Source organism: Pantherophis guttatus, chromosome 2 (assembly GCF_059756535.1).
Source record: "Pantherophis guttatus breed Tessera chromosome 2, ASM5975653v1, whole genome shotgun sequence".
Classification (NCBI taxonomy): Eukaryota; Metazoa; Chordata; class Lepidosauria; order Squamata; family Colubridae; genus Pantherophis; species Pantherophis guttatus.
In genome coordinates, this window is record NC_142064.1 from 98,892,440 (window position 1) to 98,909,892 (window position 17,453).

At 46.2% G+C, this 17,453-nt stretch overlaps 1 protein-coding gene across 4 annotated transcripts in view; it reads left to right on the plus strand.

The window, feature by feature from the left end:
• The window catches only part of WRN (WRN RecQ like helicase), a 73,401-nt gene that overhangs the window by 52,531 nt on the left and 3,417 nt on the right, over window positions 1-17,453 (plus strand). For all 4 annotated transcript variants that reach the window (XM_034410843.2, XM_087888296.1, XM_034410841.2 and 1 more), the window contains 3 exons: window positions 431-543; window positions 1,841-1,955; window positions 3,186-3,320. In XM_034410843.2, the coding sequence (XP_034266734.2) occupies window positions 431-543; window positions 1,841-1,955; window positions 3,186-3,320 (363 nt within the window). The remainder of the gene's footprint in view (window positions 1-430; window positions 544-1,840; window positions 1,956-3,185; window positions 3,321-17,453) is intronic.

The following is a 17,453-nucleotide window of genomic DNA, read 5'->3' on the forward strand; positions in this document are numbered from 1 at the left end:
GACAGCCGACATGGTTTGGCCAACGGCACCTGGAGGAGCCCCTCTCTATGGGAGCGTACTGGCCGGTGGGAGGCTATTGGTGGTAGCAGGCGGACCCGTAAGTAACCAGCCATATTGCAATATTGCTAGAAAACTCCAGGGACTTGCCTAGGCAGTTGCCGGGAGGGAAGTCTAATTCAGAGGCACAAAGGCCTACATTTAAAAATGCCATCCTAGATGCGGCATTCTATTCTGAATTAAAATGAAAGAGTAATGCTCCCGATAGATAGCCTACTTCTTGTTTCTTGTTTATATTTGCATCCTTTTTTTTTTATTTTTAAAAAAAGACATCTTTTAAATGGAGTAGCAAGTTTGTTTATTGATATTTTTAAAAGAATGTTGCCTTTTCATTTCAGTGCAATAATTTGTAAACATTTTTTGTTTCTTTTAGACTGTACTGTATGGCAAATTAGTGGCAGCCAGGCAGAAACTTGCCAGTGAAAAAGATATCCCTCCAGCTGTGCTTGCAACAAATAAAGTGCTGGTTGATATGACTCTGATAAGGTATGGATTTTCATTGAAATGAGTGAGTGAACCTCATTTGATACATGTTGGAGAACAATAGGAATCATTTTGCTGGGGAAATGTCAGGGATTCTCATCTCCTAAAACGTTAAATGAATTTGTATGAATTCATCTTCCCATTCCACCCCATGAATAAATTAATAATTTCATTGGAGTTAGGATTGAGTAATAAACTAAACCATTTGCTTCCACCTAACTCAAACTTACAATCATCAAAACTGAGAGAAGATTGGTTTTTTTTAAAAGCTTTTTTCTTGCCACCCAACAGCCTTCATTTGCTTAACAAAATTGCTATCTTCCTTTTTCTTGACCTGCTGGGAGTGACTTGTTCCACAGTTTGAGAATTCCTGAACTAATTATTCCCAAAAATCAGAAAATCTGTTTGACCACAATATAACAGAAAAGGGGGAAATGTGTTTATATACCAAAGCATTGATGGCTTGTCTTATCATTTTCACCTTTAACTCTACAGAATTTACTTTGTGTCTCTAACTGGGGAATTATTACAATGATTTCCAAACATTTTAGACTTTTCATGTTTATCTCATACAGTTGCTCTTGACTAATGAGAATTTAGATCCACCTGTTTTGATAACATTTCAAATAATTAGAATTGTTTTTTTTTATGTTTCATCCTTCTAAATCTGTTCAAAATGATTCACACTGACACAAGTTTGGAAATTTTGCTTTACTTTAGCAAATGTGCTTGAGATCAGTAGCCTTAATTTGATGCCAATTATACACTATAACTCCATTTATTAAATTTACCACCTTGGGATTTGTTCTGAAAAGTAAAAAAGATTTGAATTCCATAAAATAAATAATAAAATATCAAAATTTTGAATTTAAATATGAATTTAAATTTCATTTTGCAATAATATAGGTAAAATAAAAGATGGTCAAGCAGACCAGAAGCCAGTAATCACTTTACTCCTATTGGCAGTGAAACATTGTATAATGTTAGTACACTATTCAGAGTTAAACTGTGGTTAGGCATTGCTCAGCTGTGATCCATTCACACAATATTCACATGATCTGCATATGCTTGAATTCTCCCTAAAATAATCACAGTGTTACGTATGTAACTTTGGAATGGATTGTAAACTTTGCTAGTTTATCTAGGTTTTAATTTCTGTTTTCAGGTTCTTCAGCAAGTACTTTCATTTTCTCCCTCCTTCTGCATCTATAAGTCTTTTTTTTTTTCTTTTTACCTTCATATATCAAACTTAAAATAATAAAATCATAGAATGTCTGTAACATCTGTAACATTTTTTCAGGCCTACAACTGTGGAAATTATGAAGAGAATTGATGGCATTTCTGAAGCTAAATCTACCATGTTGGCTCCTCTTCTAAACATAATCAAGGAATTCTCCCAGACAAATAATTTACAGGTCAGATATTATTAAATTCAATTAAACAGTTAAATTGTTAAGTTTTAAGAAGGAGACCCAATGTCACATTTGGCAGCATGCTATTCTTACTTCTTGCCTATAGGTAATCCTTGCTTAACAACCATTTGTCCAGCGACTGTTCAAAGTTACAATAGCACTGAACAAATGGTAGTCATACCTGGTCCTTGAAGTTATGGCCATTGCCGTGCTCCTGGGGTCATGTGAACAAAATTCAGTCTGCATTAACAATTGCATGGTGCACTTCAGCTTTTTCCCCACTCACCTATCTCTGCCTTCTTGACCACCCTGCACTCCACTGGCCTGAAGAAGTCTTCTTGTATTTAGTGCTCCTCACCCTTTTCTCTTCTTTGTGTACTAGTCCACCTGTTGATACTCCCATTATTTTTCTTTCCCAACCTGCTTGTAACTATTGTCAATGTCTTTGGTTCCAAACATGGTGTATCCAATCATTCCAGTCTCCTTTTCAAATTTTTCTTTATTGGGAGAGGGGTCGGATAAACCATGTTTGAAGCTGAGAGTGTCATTGGTGGCTGAAGGGATATAGAGGAGTGAATATTTTGGAAGTTTGACGGGATTGATTTTTTTTTTTTTTTGACCTGACATACCTCTGCTTGGAACATGTGTACTGTAGTCTATGCCCAGGTGTTTTAGTCCAAATAGATAACCTGGAACTAGCTGTTCAGTACAAGGATGTTTTATATGCAGGTAGTCCTGACTTAACAACCACAATTGAGCCTGGAATTTTGGTCATAGTTATTGTGGTTGTTAAGTGAGTCACTATGTGACATCCATGGATTTTATGACTGTTTTAACAACAGTTGCAAAGTGAATCACTGTGGCTGTTAAATGAATGATATGATCGTTAAGCAAATCCATTTTTCTGAATGGGTGCTTTTTGCCAGAAACCAGCAAAAACATTGCAAATCTCTCTGCAACCACTATAAAATGCAAGCCTTTTGCTAAGTGCCCAAAATGTGGTCACGTGACTGCGGAGGAGGGGTTGATGCAGGAGTGACACATTCAAAGACGGGTTGTAAGTAGTAGCTTTTTGGGGACCATGATAACTTTCAATGGTTGTTAAGCGAGTGGTCATTAAGTGAGGACTATCTATATCTCACCTTCCTTCCTAGTGTTGTTTATTCCTTTGTTCAGTGATGTTCTTCAGTGTTTAATTTTTTAAAAAATAACAGTTTTTGTGATACTCTGCAGACAGACATCTTCAAGAATTCTGGAATGAGAGATCAGCCAGATACAGTCCTTCAGGTGGACAATGAGTACAACACCCCAACAGAATCAGGAGAACATAAAACTTACTCAAGGTTTCAAGATAAGAGTAGGTTCATGGTAAGCTTTTTAACGTCTCCTTATATGCAAAGCAACGCTTCTTTATTGGGTTGCAGTCTATCAAAATAATTTAATTTAAAGGAATAAAAAACTGACCACTGCTTATGTGCTACGTCTTATTGGCTCATGATGATCTGTACTGAAACTTATTTTGAATTGGGCTTTATTTTGCTGTTTCAAGGCAGAATGATGAGCTAAATGAAGTTCCCCTTATAAGCTATGGAAGAAGACCCTTTTCTGCTAATGGCTGTGTTCCATAGGAGACAACATATGAGGGAGGAGTCATGGGTGGGACTTCTTCCTTTTGTTTTTCATTCTGTCTCCTTTTTTTCTTTTTCTTTTGTTTTCTCATCCAGTAAACTGGATTTCAGTATAGGGATAGAGTACCTGAAGCCCAAATGAATGAGTTGTGAATAATAATAACAATGTATAATACAGGCAGCCCCTCAACATACAACCACACTTTGGACCAGAATTTCGATTTCAGTTGTTAAGTGAATCACATGATCATTAAGCAAATCTGACTTCCCCCATTGCTTGTTGGAAGCCAACTGGGAAGGTCGCAGATGGAGATCATATGATCCCAGCACTTTGCAACTGTTTTAAATACATCTTGGTTGCCAAGCATCCAATTTTTAATCATAGGTCTATGTGGATGCTGTGATGGTCATAAGTGCAAGGACTGAATGTAAGCCACTTTTTTTAGTGCTGTTGTAATTTTGAATAGTCACTAGATGAATGGCTGGTTGTAAGTCAAGGACTACCTGTAGTTTGAGAGACCCTGACAAGGTGTTTAAATATTTAATATCTCATATTTACCTGGCTTAGATAAGAACCCCTATATCAAAACTACATAGCATTCCTCAAAACATAATTGGATGTCCTGCATTTTTGCATCTTTGTATTGTTATGTCAGAATATGCAGAATTCTGTCACGGGCAGAAATTATTTTTTTTAATGTATGGAATCTCTATGGGGAAAAAAACTTGTATACCAGCTGCAGTGATATACTGCCATGGAACTATTAAAAGCATTCAGCCTTACTTCACAATCACAGTAGTAGCCTTAAAGTACACCATTTAATATAACTCTTGCATAACTAATCAGTTAGTCTTAGAGGCTAACAGCTTCATTTTACAATACCCTGAATTAGAAAGAAAGAGTTGTAGAAAGAAAGAAAAAAGCTTCAGGGTCCAAGAGATATTTTATGAAATAAAGAGTGAAGAAATATCCACCATGTATTTGACAGGAGTTTTTAAAATAATCATTGCTTTGACTGATTAGTGTCACCTTCCCAAATGTTGCAAAATATTCATTTATTAAAGCTATGCCATGTTTTGTCTATGTTATTTTTGAATGAGGGATAAGTACTAAAATAATTAACCAGTCTTTTAAATAGTTTGATGTACTTTTTCCCCAGTGAATTATTTCGTTTAATTTCTTCCTTCCCCCTTTTGATATTTTCCATAGTTGCATATGTTGTATTTACTATTGGGTAACTGATATAATGGCCTCATAGTGCTATGTAATCAATCAGATTTGGTTATATAGTGATTTTATTGAAGGTAAGTTACATAAGTGCTTCTGGTAATATTGTCAGTCTAATTAAATAATTTTTTTGCTCTTTTCCAGAGCAGCTGTCCAAAATTTGCTCAGAGAGGGACATATCACAGCATTGCTGTTTTTTTTTTTTTAAATTAAAAATACCCACACTTTTTGACACACTATTTTTTTAAAAAAAATAAAAAGCAACTGTAACAAACTGCTTCTGTATATTAATGCTAGGTTTGCTTCTCAGTTTGCTGCTCCCAAGAGCATGTGAAATTAGATAGCCAACAAATTTTAAAATACCCAAGGACTAATTAGCAAGGAGCAATAATACAATTAAGACTTGGTAATTTGATGCCCTGTATCAAATGACTATTGATTATAATGTACACTCTTGTGTCTGTTGTCTGAGAGAAAATCAGCAAACATAATATGCAGTTATCTCTATGCGAAGAATTGGCAAAGTTACAAAGATGTATTAAAAAGCCACTTGATGTGATTAGCATAGTAGAGTAAAAAAATAGTAAGTTTTACCCCATTCATAAACTGTAGTAAATAAAATAAATAAATAAATAAATAATTTTATTTCTATACCGCCCTTCTCCCGAAGGACTCAGGGCGGTGTACAGCCAATTTAAAAACACAACACACAACAATAATTAAAAATTAAAATAATTACATAGATTTGGCCGATTTAAAACCCCAAACATTTAAAATACCCCAATTAAAATTATTAAGTTGATAGCCCTGCCTGGCGGAACAACAGGGTCTTCAGTGCGCAACGAAACACTCGGAGGTCGGAGATCTTGCGTATTTCCGGGGGCAGTTCATTCCACAGGGCTGGGGCTCCCACAGAAAAGGCCCTCCCCCTGGGTGTCGCCAGCCGACATAACTTGGCTGATGGCACCCTGAGGAGACCCTCTCTGTGGGAGCGGACTGGTCGGTGGGAGGCTATTGGTGGCAGAAGACGGTCTCGAAGGTACCCGGGTCCTATGCCATGGAGCGCTTTAAAGGTGGTAACCAACACCTTGAATCGCACCCGGAAGACCACTGGGAGCCAGTGCAGCTCGCGCAGGAGGGGTGTCACGCGGGCACAACGAGTTGCGCCCATAACCACCCGCGCGGCCGCATTCTGGACCAGTTGGAGCCTCCGAGTGCTCTTCAAGGGGAGCCCCATGTAGAGAGCATTACAATAGTCCAGCCGGGAGGTGACAAGGGCATGAGTGACCGTGCGCAAGGCGTCCCGGTCCAGAAAGGGCTGCAACTGGCGGATCAGGCGAACCTGATAAAAGGCCCCCCTGGCCACGGCCGTCATATGCTCTTCTAAAGACAGCCGTGCGTCCAGGAGGACACCCAGATTGCGAGCCCTCTCTGTGGGGGGCAAAGATTCACCCCCAATAGTCAGCGATGGCACCTGCTGACTATATCGGGACGCCGGCAGCCACAGCCACTCGGTCTTGGACGGGTTGAGTCTGAGCCTGTTCCTCCCCATCCAGACCCGCACGGCCTCCAGGCAGCGAGACATCACATCAAGGGCATCGTTGGGGTGGTCTGGGGTGGAGATGTACAGCTGAGTATCATCAGCGTACAGATGACACTTCACCCCAAAACCACGGATGATCTCACCCAGTGGCTTCACATAAATGTTGAACAGAAGGGGCGAGAGGACCGACCCTTGTGGCACTCCCCATGCGAGATGCCTCGAGGTCGACCTCTGCCCCCCTGCCAACACGAACTGCGAGCGGTCGGAGAGGAAGGAGGAGAACCACCGCAGAACGGTGCCCCCTATTCCTAACCCTCTTAACCGCCGCAGCATGATACCATGGTCGATGGTATCAAAAGCCGCTGAGAGATCTAATAGGACTAGGACAGAGGAGCAACCCCTGTCCCGAGCCCTCCAGAGATCATCCACCAACACGACCAATGCCGTTTCTGTGCTGTGCCCCTGCCTGAAGCCCGACTGGCACGGGTCTAGATAGATAGCTTCATCCAGGTGCCCGGGCAGTTGTCGTGCCACCACACTCTCAACAACCTTCGCCACAAAACGAAGGTTGGAGACCGGACGGTAGTTAGCTAATTCAGCCGGGTCCAGGGAAGGCTTCTTGAGGAGGGGCCTCACCACCGCCTCTTTCAAGGCGGCGGGAAAGGCACCCTCACTCAGAGAAGCAGTTATAATCCCCTGGAGCCAGCCTCGTGTAACCTCCCGGGAGGCCAGTACCAACCAGGAGGGACACGGGTCCAAAAAACATGTGGCGGCACTAATCCTACCCAGAACCCTGTCCACATCCTCGGGAGCCACAGGATCAAACTCCTCCCAGATAATATTCTCAAGGCCTGCCCCTGTCTCCTCCCCTGGACTCATCCAATCGGAGTCCAAGCCATCCCGAATCCGAGCGACTTTATCATGCAGGAATTGCACAAAATCCTCAGCGCGGCCTTGCAAGGGATCTTCCCGCACTCCCCCCCGAAGAAGGGAGTGGGTCACCCTAAACAGGGCGGCTGGGCGGTTCTCTGCAGATGCGATAAGAGCGGAAAAATGGTTAGATTTCGCCGCTTTTATCGCCACTAGGTAGGTCTTGATATAAGACCTCACCTGTGTCCGGTCGGAATCAGATTGACTAGTCCTCCAAATGCTCTCTAGGCGTCTTTTCCGACGCTTCATCTCTCTCAGCTCCTCAGAGAACCAAGGAGCCAATTGAGATCGGCATCGGGTCAGAGGCCGCAAAGGCACGACGCGGTCCAAAGCTCCGGTGGCCGCACTCTCCCAGGCGGCCACCAGCTCTTCAGTCGAGTCGTGTGCCAGAGTCTCAGGAAACGGCCCAAGCTCCGTCAGGAACCTTTCGGGGTCCATCAGGCGCCTGGGACGGAACCATTTGGTCGGTTCCGTCTCCCTGCGGCGGGGGAAAGCGGTAGGAAAGTCCAAGTGAAGGAGCGAATGATCTGTCCATGACAAGGGTTTGATGTCTAGGTCCCCTCTACCAAGATCATTCAACCACTGACCAGAGACAAAAATCAGGTCCAGAGTGTGTCCCCCTATGTGAGTCGGGCCTTGAACTAACTGGGTCAGGTCCATGGCCGTCATGGAAGCCATGAACTCCCGAGCCGCCTCTGACGCCTCACCCGCAGACGGAAGGTTGAAATCCCCCATGACAATAAGTCTGGGGGTGTCAACCGCCACCCCGGCAATGACGTCGAGTAGCTCGGGCAGGGTCGCTGCCACGTGGCAGGGAGCCAGGTACGCAGTCAGCAAACCCATCTGCACCCCATGGCCCCACTTCACAAAGAGGGACTCACATCCGGCTATCTGAGGAACAGTGGTAACACTTTTACCTTTTGCTAATATTTACTATATCACTCCATAGCTGCCTAGAATGACTAAAATACTTTACTTCATTCACTGAACTATTGCTTCTCTTAAGTATTTAACAAAAGAACTTATTGCCATTGTAGCACAACCTAAATGGCCTCTAAAATAAGTATGCTTTTGATTTATAGCTTTGTGAGACGTTTAGTTAGTTGATCTGCTGATTTAATCAGTTGAAATTCAGATGTGATATTTATACAGTACTATTTATATAACATTGCTCAATTGCTAGTGGAAGACCAAAATGAAGGAACCAGAGCTGCTTTGGTCTTTGTGCACTGTAAAATATTCATAAGTGGATGTCAGTATGTTCAATAAATTAGTACTCTTTCTATCTACCGTATTTTCCGGCGTATAAGATGACTGGGCATATAAGACGACCCCCGAATTTTCCTGTTAAAATATAGGGTTTGGGCTATACTCGCCGTATAGGACTACCCCTCTTCCAACGCATACCAAATAAAAATTAAAAAACATCAACTGGCTCATCCACAATGTAAAAGCAGCTGTGCTAGACCCAAAATGGCCCCTGAAACAAGCAGGAACCTCACACAACCACAAAAAGCCCAAAAAAACAACTTTCACACTTTACACACACACATCACAACACAACTGGCTCATCCACAATGTAAAAGCAGCTGTGCTAGACCCAAAATGGCCCCTGCAACAAGCAGGAACCTCACACAGCAACAAAAAGCCCCAAAAAACAACTTTCACACTTTACACACACACAACACAACACAACACAACTGGCTCACCCACAATGTAAAAGCAGCTGTGCTAGACCCAAAATGGCCCCTGCAACAAGCAGGAACCTCACACAGCCACAAAAAGCCCCAAAAAACAACTTTCACACTTTACACACACACAACACACAACACAACACAACACAACTGGCTCACCCACAATGTAAAAGCAGCTGTGCTAGACCCAAAATGGCCCCTGCAACAAGCAGGAACCTCACACAGCCACAAAAAGCCCAAAAAAACAACTTTCACACTTTACACACACACATCACATCACAACTGGCTCATCCACAATGTAAAAGCAGCTGTGCTAGACCCAAAATGGCCCCTGCAACAAGCAGGAACCTCACACAGCCACAAAAAGCCCCAAAAAACAACTTTCACACTTTACACACACACAACACAACACAACACAACTGGCTCACCCACAATGTAAAAGCAGCTGTGCTAGACCCAAAATGGCCCCTGCAACAAGCAGGAACCTCACACAGCCACAAAAAGCCCAAAAACCCAACTTTCACACTTTACACACAAAATTCCACATACAGCTTTGTGAGATTTTGTGGGTTTGTGTAGTTAGAGTGAAACACTACAGAAACACACTAAATCTCAGAAAGCTGCACAAATATTATTTTATTTTATTTTATTTTATTTTATTTTTATTTTTATATGAAAGCTAAATTTAAAACTTCCTAAACTTTAAATGGCTAGGTCTAAAAAAGAACAACTAAAAAAAAACCCAATTAACTATTTTTTTTAAAGATCCCAAAGGGGAAAAAAACTTACCCAATAGAACAGGGGTCTCCAACCTTGGCAACTTTAAGACTTGTAGACTTCAACTCCCAGAATTCCTCAGCCAGCTTTGTTTTGCTGGCTGAGGAATTCTGGGAGTTGAAATCAACAACTCCCTGCCTGCTTGATTGCAGGCAGGGAGTTGCTTGCTGATGGAATGGATTCAGGCAAGCGAAGCAAGGCAAGACAAGCAGCTAAGGTAAGCAAGCTGGAGGGGGAAAACTTTTTTCCTTCTCCATGGCTCTGGCGATCCCAGCTGAGTTGCCTGATTAGCAGATTGTCAGAGCTTGGATCGCCAGAGCCATGTGAAAGGAGAAAAGTTTTTTCCTTCTCCATGGCTCTGGCGACCCCAGCTGCGTTGCCTGATTAGCAGATCGTCAGAGCTTGGATCGCCAGAGCCATTTAAGGCTCGTCAGAGCCTTTCGGGCTGGTCTGCCTGGTTACAGGAGAACAACACCCGGCGTATAAGACGACCCCCGACTTTTGAGAAGATTTTCATGTGTTAAAAAGTTGTCTTATACACCAGAAAATACGGTATATTTTTATTTATATCTCTTCGTCTGTGAATAAGTCAAAGATACATATAGAGCCAGAAATACCTCCTTATCCACCTGGGTCCCCAGGTGTCCTTTCATATCCTTGTACCCTGATTTTTATATTGGAATTAGTATCTTTCAATGTCACATACATTTTAATATAGCTTAATAAATATGACTAACTTTTGCAACTATATATTAACTAAAAGCATACAATAATAGAGCTGGTGATGTTCATAGACTTCCTAGCTAAAGAAAAGAAGAGGAGTTTAAAATGAGCATCAGATATCTTAAAACCTAATCATTCTCCCAGAAGGCTGCGGAGTGGATCAGGAGTGGGATGATCCAGATGGTCTGACCGGATACTGAGTCTGTTTGAATTGGCCATGCCTCCTCACGCATCCCTTGTTTCCAGTTTTTTCGACTCAGTGGATCTGACCAGACGTGTTCTGAGTCATCTCACTCCTCACTCCACTCATGGACAATATATTTCTTCAGTTTGTGCTGAGTGTGCTGGCCACTTCAGTTTCGGCTGAAAATGCTGCCGCCGCCGCACAGCTGAGAGGCTACTGCAATTAGCACTTTTTCCTGCAGCTCCACAGACCTGCACTGCTGCCGCTGCCGCCCCTATTGCGCTGCCTGTGCCCCCGACTCCCAGCTGAGGGGTGCCCAGGTAAAGGTGGCTTGGAGCGCCATTCAGGACTTTTTTCGCCGCTGCGCCACAGCCGTTACCGCCACCATTACCGCCTGCGCTCCGACTCCCAGCTGACGAGCGCTGAGGCGCCACAGTGGCTAGCATCATTCCGGCAGGTAATTCAAGCCGCTTGCCAACCTAGTTGCGGCGATTTCACTTGAGCCCTTACTGTTTCTGGCGATCCTTCTAGCGCTTTGGGAGACGGCCAATTTACATCGCGGCCGTTGATTCCCACGTGCAGCGGCCATTTTGTGCTATCTCGATTGGCGGCGGCCATTGCCCAGGCCCGGAGCAGCTGTATTCCACTGCTCCCTCTGCCTTTTCCAGCGGAAGGAACCCCACTGCCAGCATTTCTGACCTGCTGGGGTATCAGTTCTGGTTTCTGGCTGTCAGTGGGCAGAAGTCTATTGTCTCCCTTGATATTTTTTTGTTCTTGCCATGGCAGATCAATCTAAAGCCAATTCTGCTGACCCGGGCAGAAAGGCCACTTCCAAGTCAGCTTCAGGAAGAAAAGCCCAACTGTCAGCATCAGCTTTCCTGCTTTAGCTGCCATAAGAAACGGGGAGGGATTAGGTATGGAGCAAAGGGGGGGGAGAGAGCAGGAGGGGGTTTGTCTTTGTAGGAGGGGACTTCGTGGGAATCGAAACTAAATTTCAGAAGGGGATGGCCGACCAACTGTCTTGACATTCCTGATGGATGACGCTGCCAGACGTGTTGCCACCTGACCTTTGGAAGACCTTTAGATTGGCTGAGAAACTATAAACACGAGGGGGGGAAGAAGCTTAGTAGATGCATTTCGCGCGTTTTGATCACTTCCAGCTTTTCACTGGGATGTTAATCTTTTCATATTCAGTAAAAGTACCAGATTCTTCAAAATGCTTGAGTTTGGGGTTTTCTTTCCTGGATACTGAAGGAAGCATACCTGACACTAACAGCCATCCCAAAGCGAGCTAAAAGACCTCCAGCGTCACCACAAGGCTTTGGAGCGTCAAATATTACAAGCAGAAAGGGAGCATGCTGACCATGAGGGTCTCTCGGCTCAAGCCATCCCCGGATCTCCCGGTCAGGAGGCAGAAGAAGATCTTGACGTCTCCCAGGCACTGTCACCAGAGAGATCAGATCATCCTTCTGCCGCTGGCTCCCCTCCCTTGACTAACCAAACACAGGGGGATCCATTTGCTTGCTCTGTGGTTCCCCAGGCCCCCCCTCCTCCACCTTCAACAGGACAACGTTCACATTCCTTGGAACTCGGAAACCTACCCGAGTCAGTACAACAGTTGATTGCAGGGGCTATATCTCATGGCATCACCGAAGGCATTCGGGAACATCGATCTGCGTTGATCGCATCAGAGAGCCTGCATTCTCGACACTCACGCATCTCTCCTTCTGCCAGTCTCACCGGATCTCCCTAACGATCTCCTGAGTGCTCACCATCACGCTCAAGGGGCAGCGTGGATCTCTGCTTGGAGGATGACGTTCGTCGGGACACCGAACTGTCAGACGATGAGGGCGCTCCCCTGGATGTACCGGCCTTCACAGGCTTGTTCCCGCAGGGACATTTTAAGTCTCTGCTACATAAGGCCAAAATCACCATGGGCCTCATGGATGCGGTTCCGGACCCGGCTTCGGCTTCCACCTCAACTGCAGGCCAAGGGATCTTCTCCGAACCAGTGGCGGAGCAACTCTTCGTTCCGGCTTCTAAACTATTTCTTGACATGGTGAGGAAGCAGTGGTCCACTCCGGCCTCTCTGCCCACTCCCAGTGGCACCGATCGGCGGAACTACAATATGGACCCCTCGCTTACCAGTATTTTACAGGTACCATCTGTTGACGGCCTTGTTGCCGCCCTTTCCTCTCCTTCTCCTTACTTCGCAGGGGACTCCTCCAATGGCTTTAAACCAGAGGACAAAAAATTTGACTCGTCATTCAAGAAGGCACATCAGCCTGGGCGATTCAAGCCGCTACTGCGGCCTCCTCCCGATCCTCCCTGTTGTGGCTCCAGCAGCTGCAATCCCGCATTCCAGCTCAAGAGGTCCAGGTTCACCAGGACCTCAACAAGATCATTGCGGCTACCCAATTCGCTGCCGATGCCACGCTCAATGCGGCAAAATATGCCTCCGGAGCGATGGCCTCCTCTGTCACCTCGAGGCGCCTTTTATGGCTGCGCCAGTGGCCAGCCGATATTAAGGCCAAATGGCGCCTTGCTGCAGCCCCATACTCAGGGTCTAAGCTGTTCGGTGACTCCCTCGAGCCTCTCCTGGTTGAGGACAAAGACAGGAAGAAGGTCCTGCCGTCAGCTACCAGACGAGCGGACCATAGAGCCACCCCCTATTACCGGAGGCAGCCTTCCCGCTTTCCTTCCCAGGAGGGCACCTTCCAGTGCCCATACTTGCAGGGTTCCTTTCATCCCCAAGATAGAGGTTCCTTTCAAGACAGGGCACGCAACTATGGAGCACATAAACGCTCCCTCCGTGGATCTGGCGGCCGCCAGTCCCGACGTCAAAAATGACTCTCGCCTCAATGCCCCCATCGGGGGCAGGCTGAACCTCTTCCTAGACAGGTGGATTCACATTACCTCGGATCAATTCTCCGGCCAAGCGCAAACTCATGGAGTTGGCTTTCATCATCTACTAGATATCTGGGCGGTGGAGGAAGTTCCTCCCGCCCAATGGAGACAGGGGTTCTACTCGATCCTATTCGTGGTGCCAAAGTGCTCTGGGGGCTGGAGAGCAATCCTGGACCTGAAGGCCCTCAATTCCCACCTCGTCTACAGGCGGTTCAAAATGAGCACTCTCAAAACCATTCTGGAGGGAATTCGGCCCAGAGACTATCTAGCTTCCATCGACCTCTCCAAGGCATATCTCCACATACCCATATCGCCGTCACATCGACACTTCCTCAGGTTCAGCTACGCGGGGCATCACCTACAATATCGAGGACCTTGGCTTTACCAAGGTCCTCGCGGCCTTAATTGCTCACCTACGATCCGTCCCGGTAAGGCTTCAAGCCTACCTGGACAATATTCTAGTTCAGGCCCCATCCCTGTCACGGGCTCAGACTGACTTGCAACTGACCATCCGGGCCTTACAGGACCATGGATTTCTCATAAACCTGCCCAAGAGTCAGCTCCAGCCCCAGACGCGATTAACGCATCTCGGGGCAATCATCAACTCCAGACTAGGCAAGTGTTCCTGTCTCAAGAGAGACGGAACGACCTCAGATTGATGAAACTTCACATTCTGCGGGAGCCAAAGACCACCGTACTCACATTATTAAAGCTTCTGGGAAAGCTCGCGTCTTGTATAAGCATCGTTCCATGGGCTCGACTTCATGCGCACAGCCTTCAGTGGTTCCTCCTCCCGCACCAACAGACCAGAACGTCCTCCTCCCCTCAGAAGGTCAGGCTGTCCCCGTCAGTATGCCGGTCCCTGCGCTGGTGGACATCTCCGGCCCTGGACAAGGGATGCTTCTTTGTGGACACCCAACAGGTCGTGATCACCACGGACGCCAGACTCTACGGCTGGGGAGCGCACCTGAATGCCCTCGTAGCACAGGGCCGCTGGTCCCCCAACGAGGCCTGTTCCAGCATCAATCTCCTGGAACTTCGAACAATACGCCTGGCCCTCCGTTCATTCCATCGGGAGGTGCAGGGCCGCCACGTGTTAATTCTAACCGATAACATCGCAGCAAAATCACATGTAAACCGCCAGGGGGGGACACGGTCCAAGACTCTGATGCGGGAGGCCCTTCAACTAGGACGGTGGGTGGAGGCCCACTTCGCCTCGCTTCGAGCGACCATATTGCAGGAGCAGACACTCATGAGCGACTTCCTCAGTCGCACCACGGTGGACCCATCAGAATGGCAACTCCACCCCGACATCTTCAGGGACATCTGTCACCGCTTCGGCCAGCCGCAAGTGGATCTATTTGCGACCCCGGCGAATGTGCAACTCTTCAGGTTCTTCAGTTGTTATCCGGCGCCAGGAGCGGAAGCCACGGACACCCTCCGTTGTCCCGGGCCACAAGGTCTGTTGTATACTTCCCCCCCCAGCGCTGATTCCCAGGGTACTTTGCAAAATCGTGGCGGAGGGGGCGGAAGTCATCCTCATCGCCCCCCACTGGCCTCGGAGGCCTTGGTTCTCTGACCTGATCGTACTCTCAACGACTCGCCTCTGGAGGATTCCGCTGGAGAAGGCATCCCTCCGTCAGGGGGCCATCCATCATCCGGACCCGCACTGGCTACATCTAACCGCCTGGTCCTTGAGGGGCTCCTCCTGAGACAGGCACACTATGCCGAAGGGGTCATCCAAGTCATGCAGGCGGACAGACGGTCTTCCACCATCACGCTTTATAACATCACCTGGCAGGTATTTATCTCTTGGTGTTCAGTGTGCGAGATTAATCCTGTTTCAGCTTCTGTCCCACAAGTCGACTTCCTGCATGCTGGGCTCCGCAAGGGTTTGGTGCTTAACACGCTCAAACGACATGTGGCTGCCCTTTCCACGATATTGTCGCCCAGAGATGGAGCTCCACTCTCCCACCACCCGTCGATCCACCGGTTTCTTCACGGCGTGCGCAACATTCGCCCACCCGTAGTGCACTGCTACCCAACCTGGGATCTGCCACGCATACTACGGGCCCTTACCGAATCTCCCTTCAAGCCCCTGCACTCTGCAAGCCTCAGATTCCTCGCCTTCAAGGTGGCATTTCTGGTGGCCGTTACTTCGGCCAGGCGCATTTCCGAGCTCGCGGCCCTCTCTATCAGGCCCAATCTCTGTGTCATTCACCCCGACAGGGTCATCCTTAGGTTGGACCCATCGTTCATTCCTAAGGTGAATTCCCGTTTCCACAGGGAGCAGGAGGTTATCGTACCTAACTTCTGCCCGAGGCCCTGTCATCCATTGGACCGTAAGTGGCACACCCTGGACATCCGCAGAGCCCTTAAAATCTATATCTTGCGGACGGCGCCTTCTAGACGATCTGAGGCTCTATTCGTATCTTTCCAGCCTATCTCCTTAGGTTCTAAGGTGTCTTCGGTCACTATTGGCCACTGGATCTGGGCCTGTATTGCCCACTCCCAGGAATATTACTGCGCATTCCACGCGCAGTGCAGCTACCACCTCTGCTTGGGCCACGCAAGCTTCCCTCGAAGACATTTGTAGGGCCGCTACCTGGACAACTCCATTGCTGTTCATTAAACACTACTGCCTGGATGTCTTCGCCTCCGCGGAGGCATCCTTCAGCAGGAGGGTCCTGCAACAGATACATTTAGCCTCGGGGGCTTCGACCTCGCAGGCTTCCCACCCGTTTAGACGGACGAGCTTGGGCATATCCCACTCCTGACCCACTCCACAGCCTTCTGGGAGAAGAGGCATTGGACTTACCGTGAACGCTGTTTCTCCAGGGGCTGCGGAGTGGGTCAGCCCCTCCCTGCCTGCGAGCAAGGGGCATTGGTGTAACTGTCTGCCTGAGCTTGTCTTTCAGATCCTTCTTCGTCAAATAAACTGGAAACGAGGGACGCGTGAAGCGGCATGGCCAATTCAAACAGACTCAGTATCCGGTCAGACCATCTGGATCATCCCACTCCTGACCCACTCCGCAGCCCCTGGAGAAACGGCGTTCACGATAACTCCAACGCCTCTTCAAAACTTGGGAAAATCTAGTGAATTTGATCTGGCAAGAAAGCAGGTTTGAGATTGTTAGGTTACAAATTTAGTACCATCACTGAGAAGATCTCTCTATTAGTTAATATGACCTCAATACTCTTACTAACATATTCTTCTGCCTAAAACCTTGCTTGTAAATTAAATAATATTTTGAGGATGGGGAGCCTATGGGAGAAAGGTGCTCAAAGCTAGTAAGGGCTTTAAAAATCAAAAAGAGCACTGTATACTGATTCTGGAAGTGAACAAGTAATTACTAAAGCACAATTAATATGGCACTACATGTTACTTTAACACCATGCATGTACTGGAAAATTACTATATCATGTAGAGTAATTAGTATAGACCTAATGCATTAAACTGATGCAAAAGAAAGATGAGATAAGTTGCTGCTACCATGACCACCTGCATTCTCTCCCACATATATGCATGAGCACATATATGAACAGAAGTGTATAGCCTGTTCTGAAAGAACTCCAAACATCACTTCCCAAGATTACAAAATATTTACCAGTTTAGCCAAACCTTGTTTGACCTCTAGCTTCTTATATTTCATATATCTTATCTACTTATCCCATAGAGCAAGTTAAGGCACCCATGGTTCATAGAATCGATGGAGCTAAAACGCACCCTAAACTTTTTATTTTTTAATATATTGATAGTTGTTAAAGTGAACAGCCAAAATATCATCAGGCTATCCATAAAGGATCAAAATGAGGTTATGTTGAAGATGATAATATATAGATAATACATTTCGAATTCTTTGGAACAATTGTAAAACATGACTTCA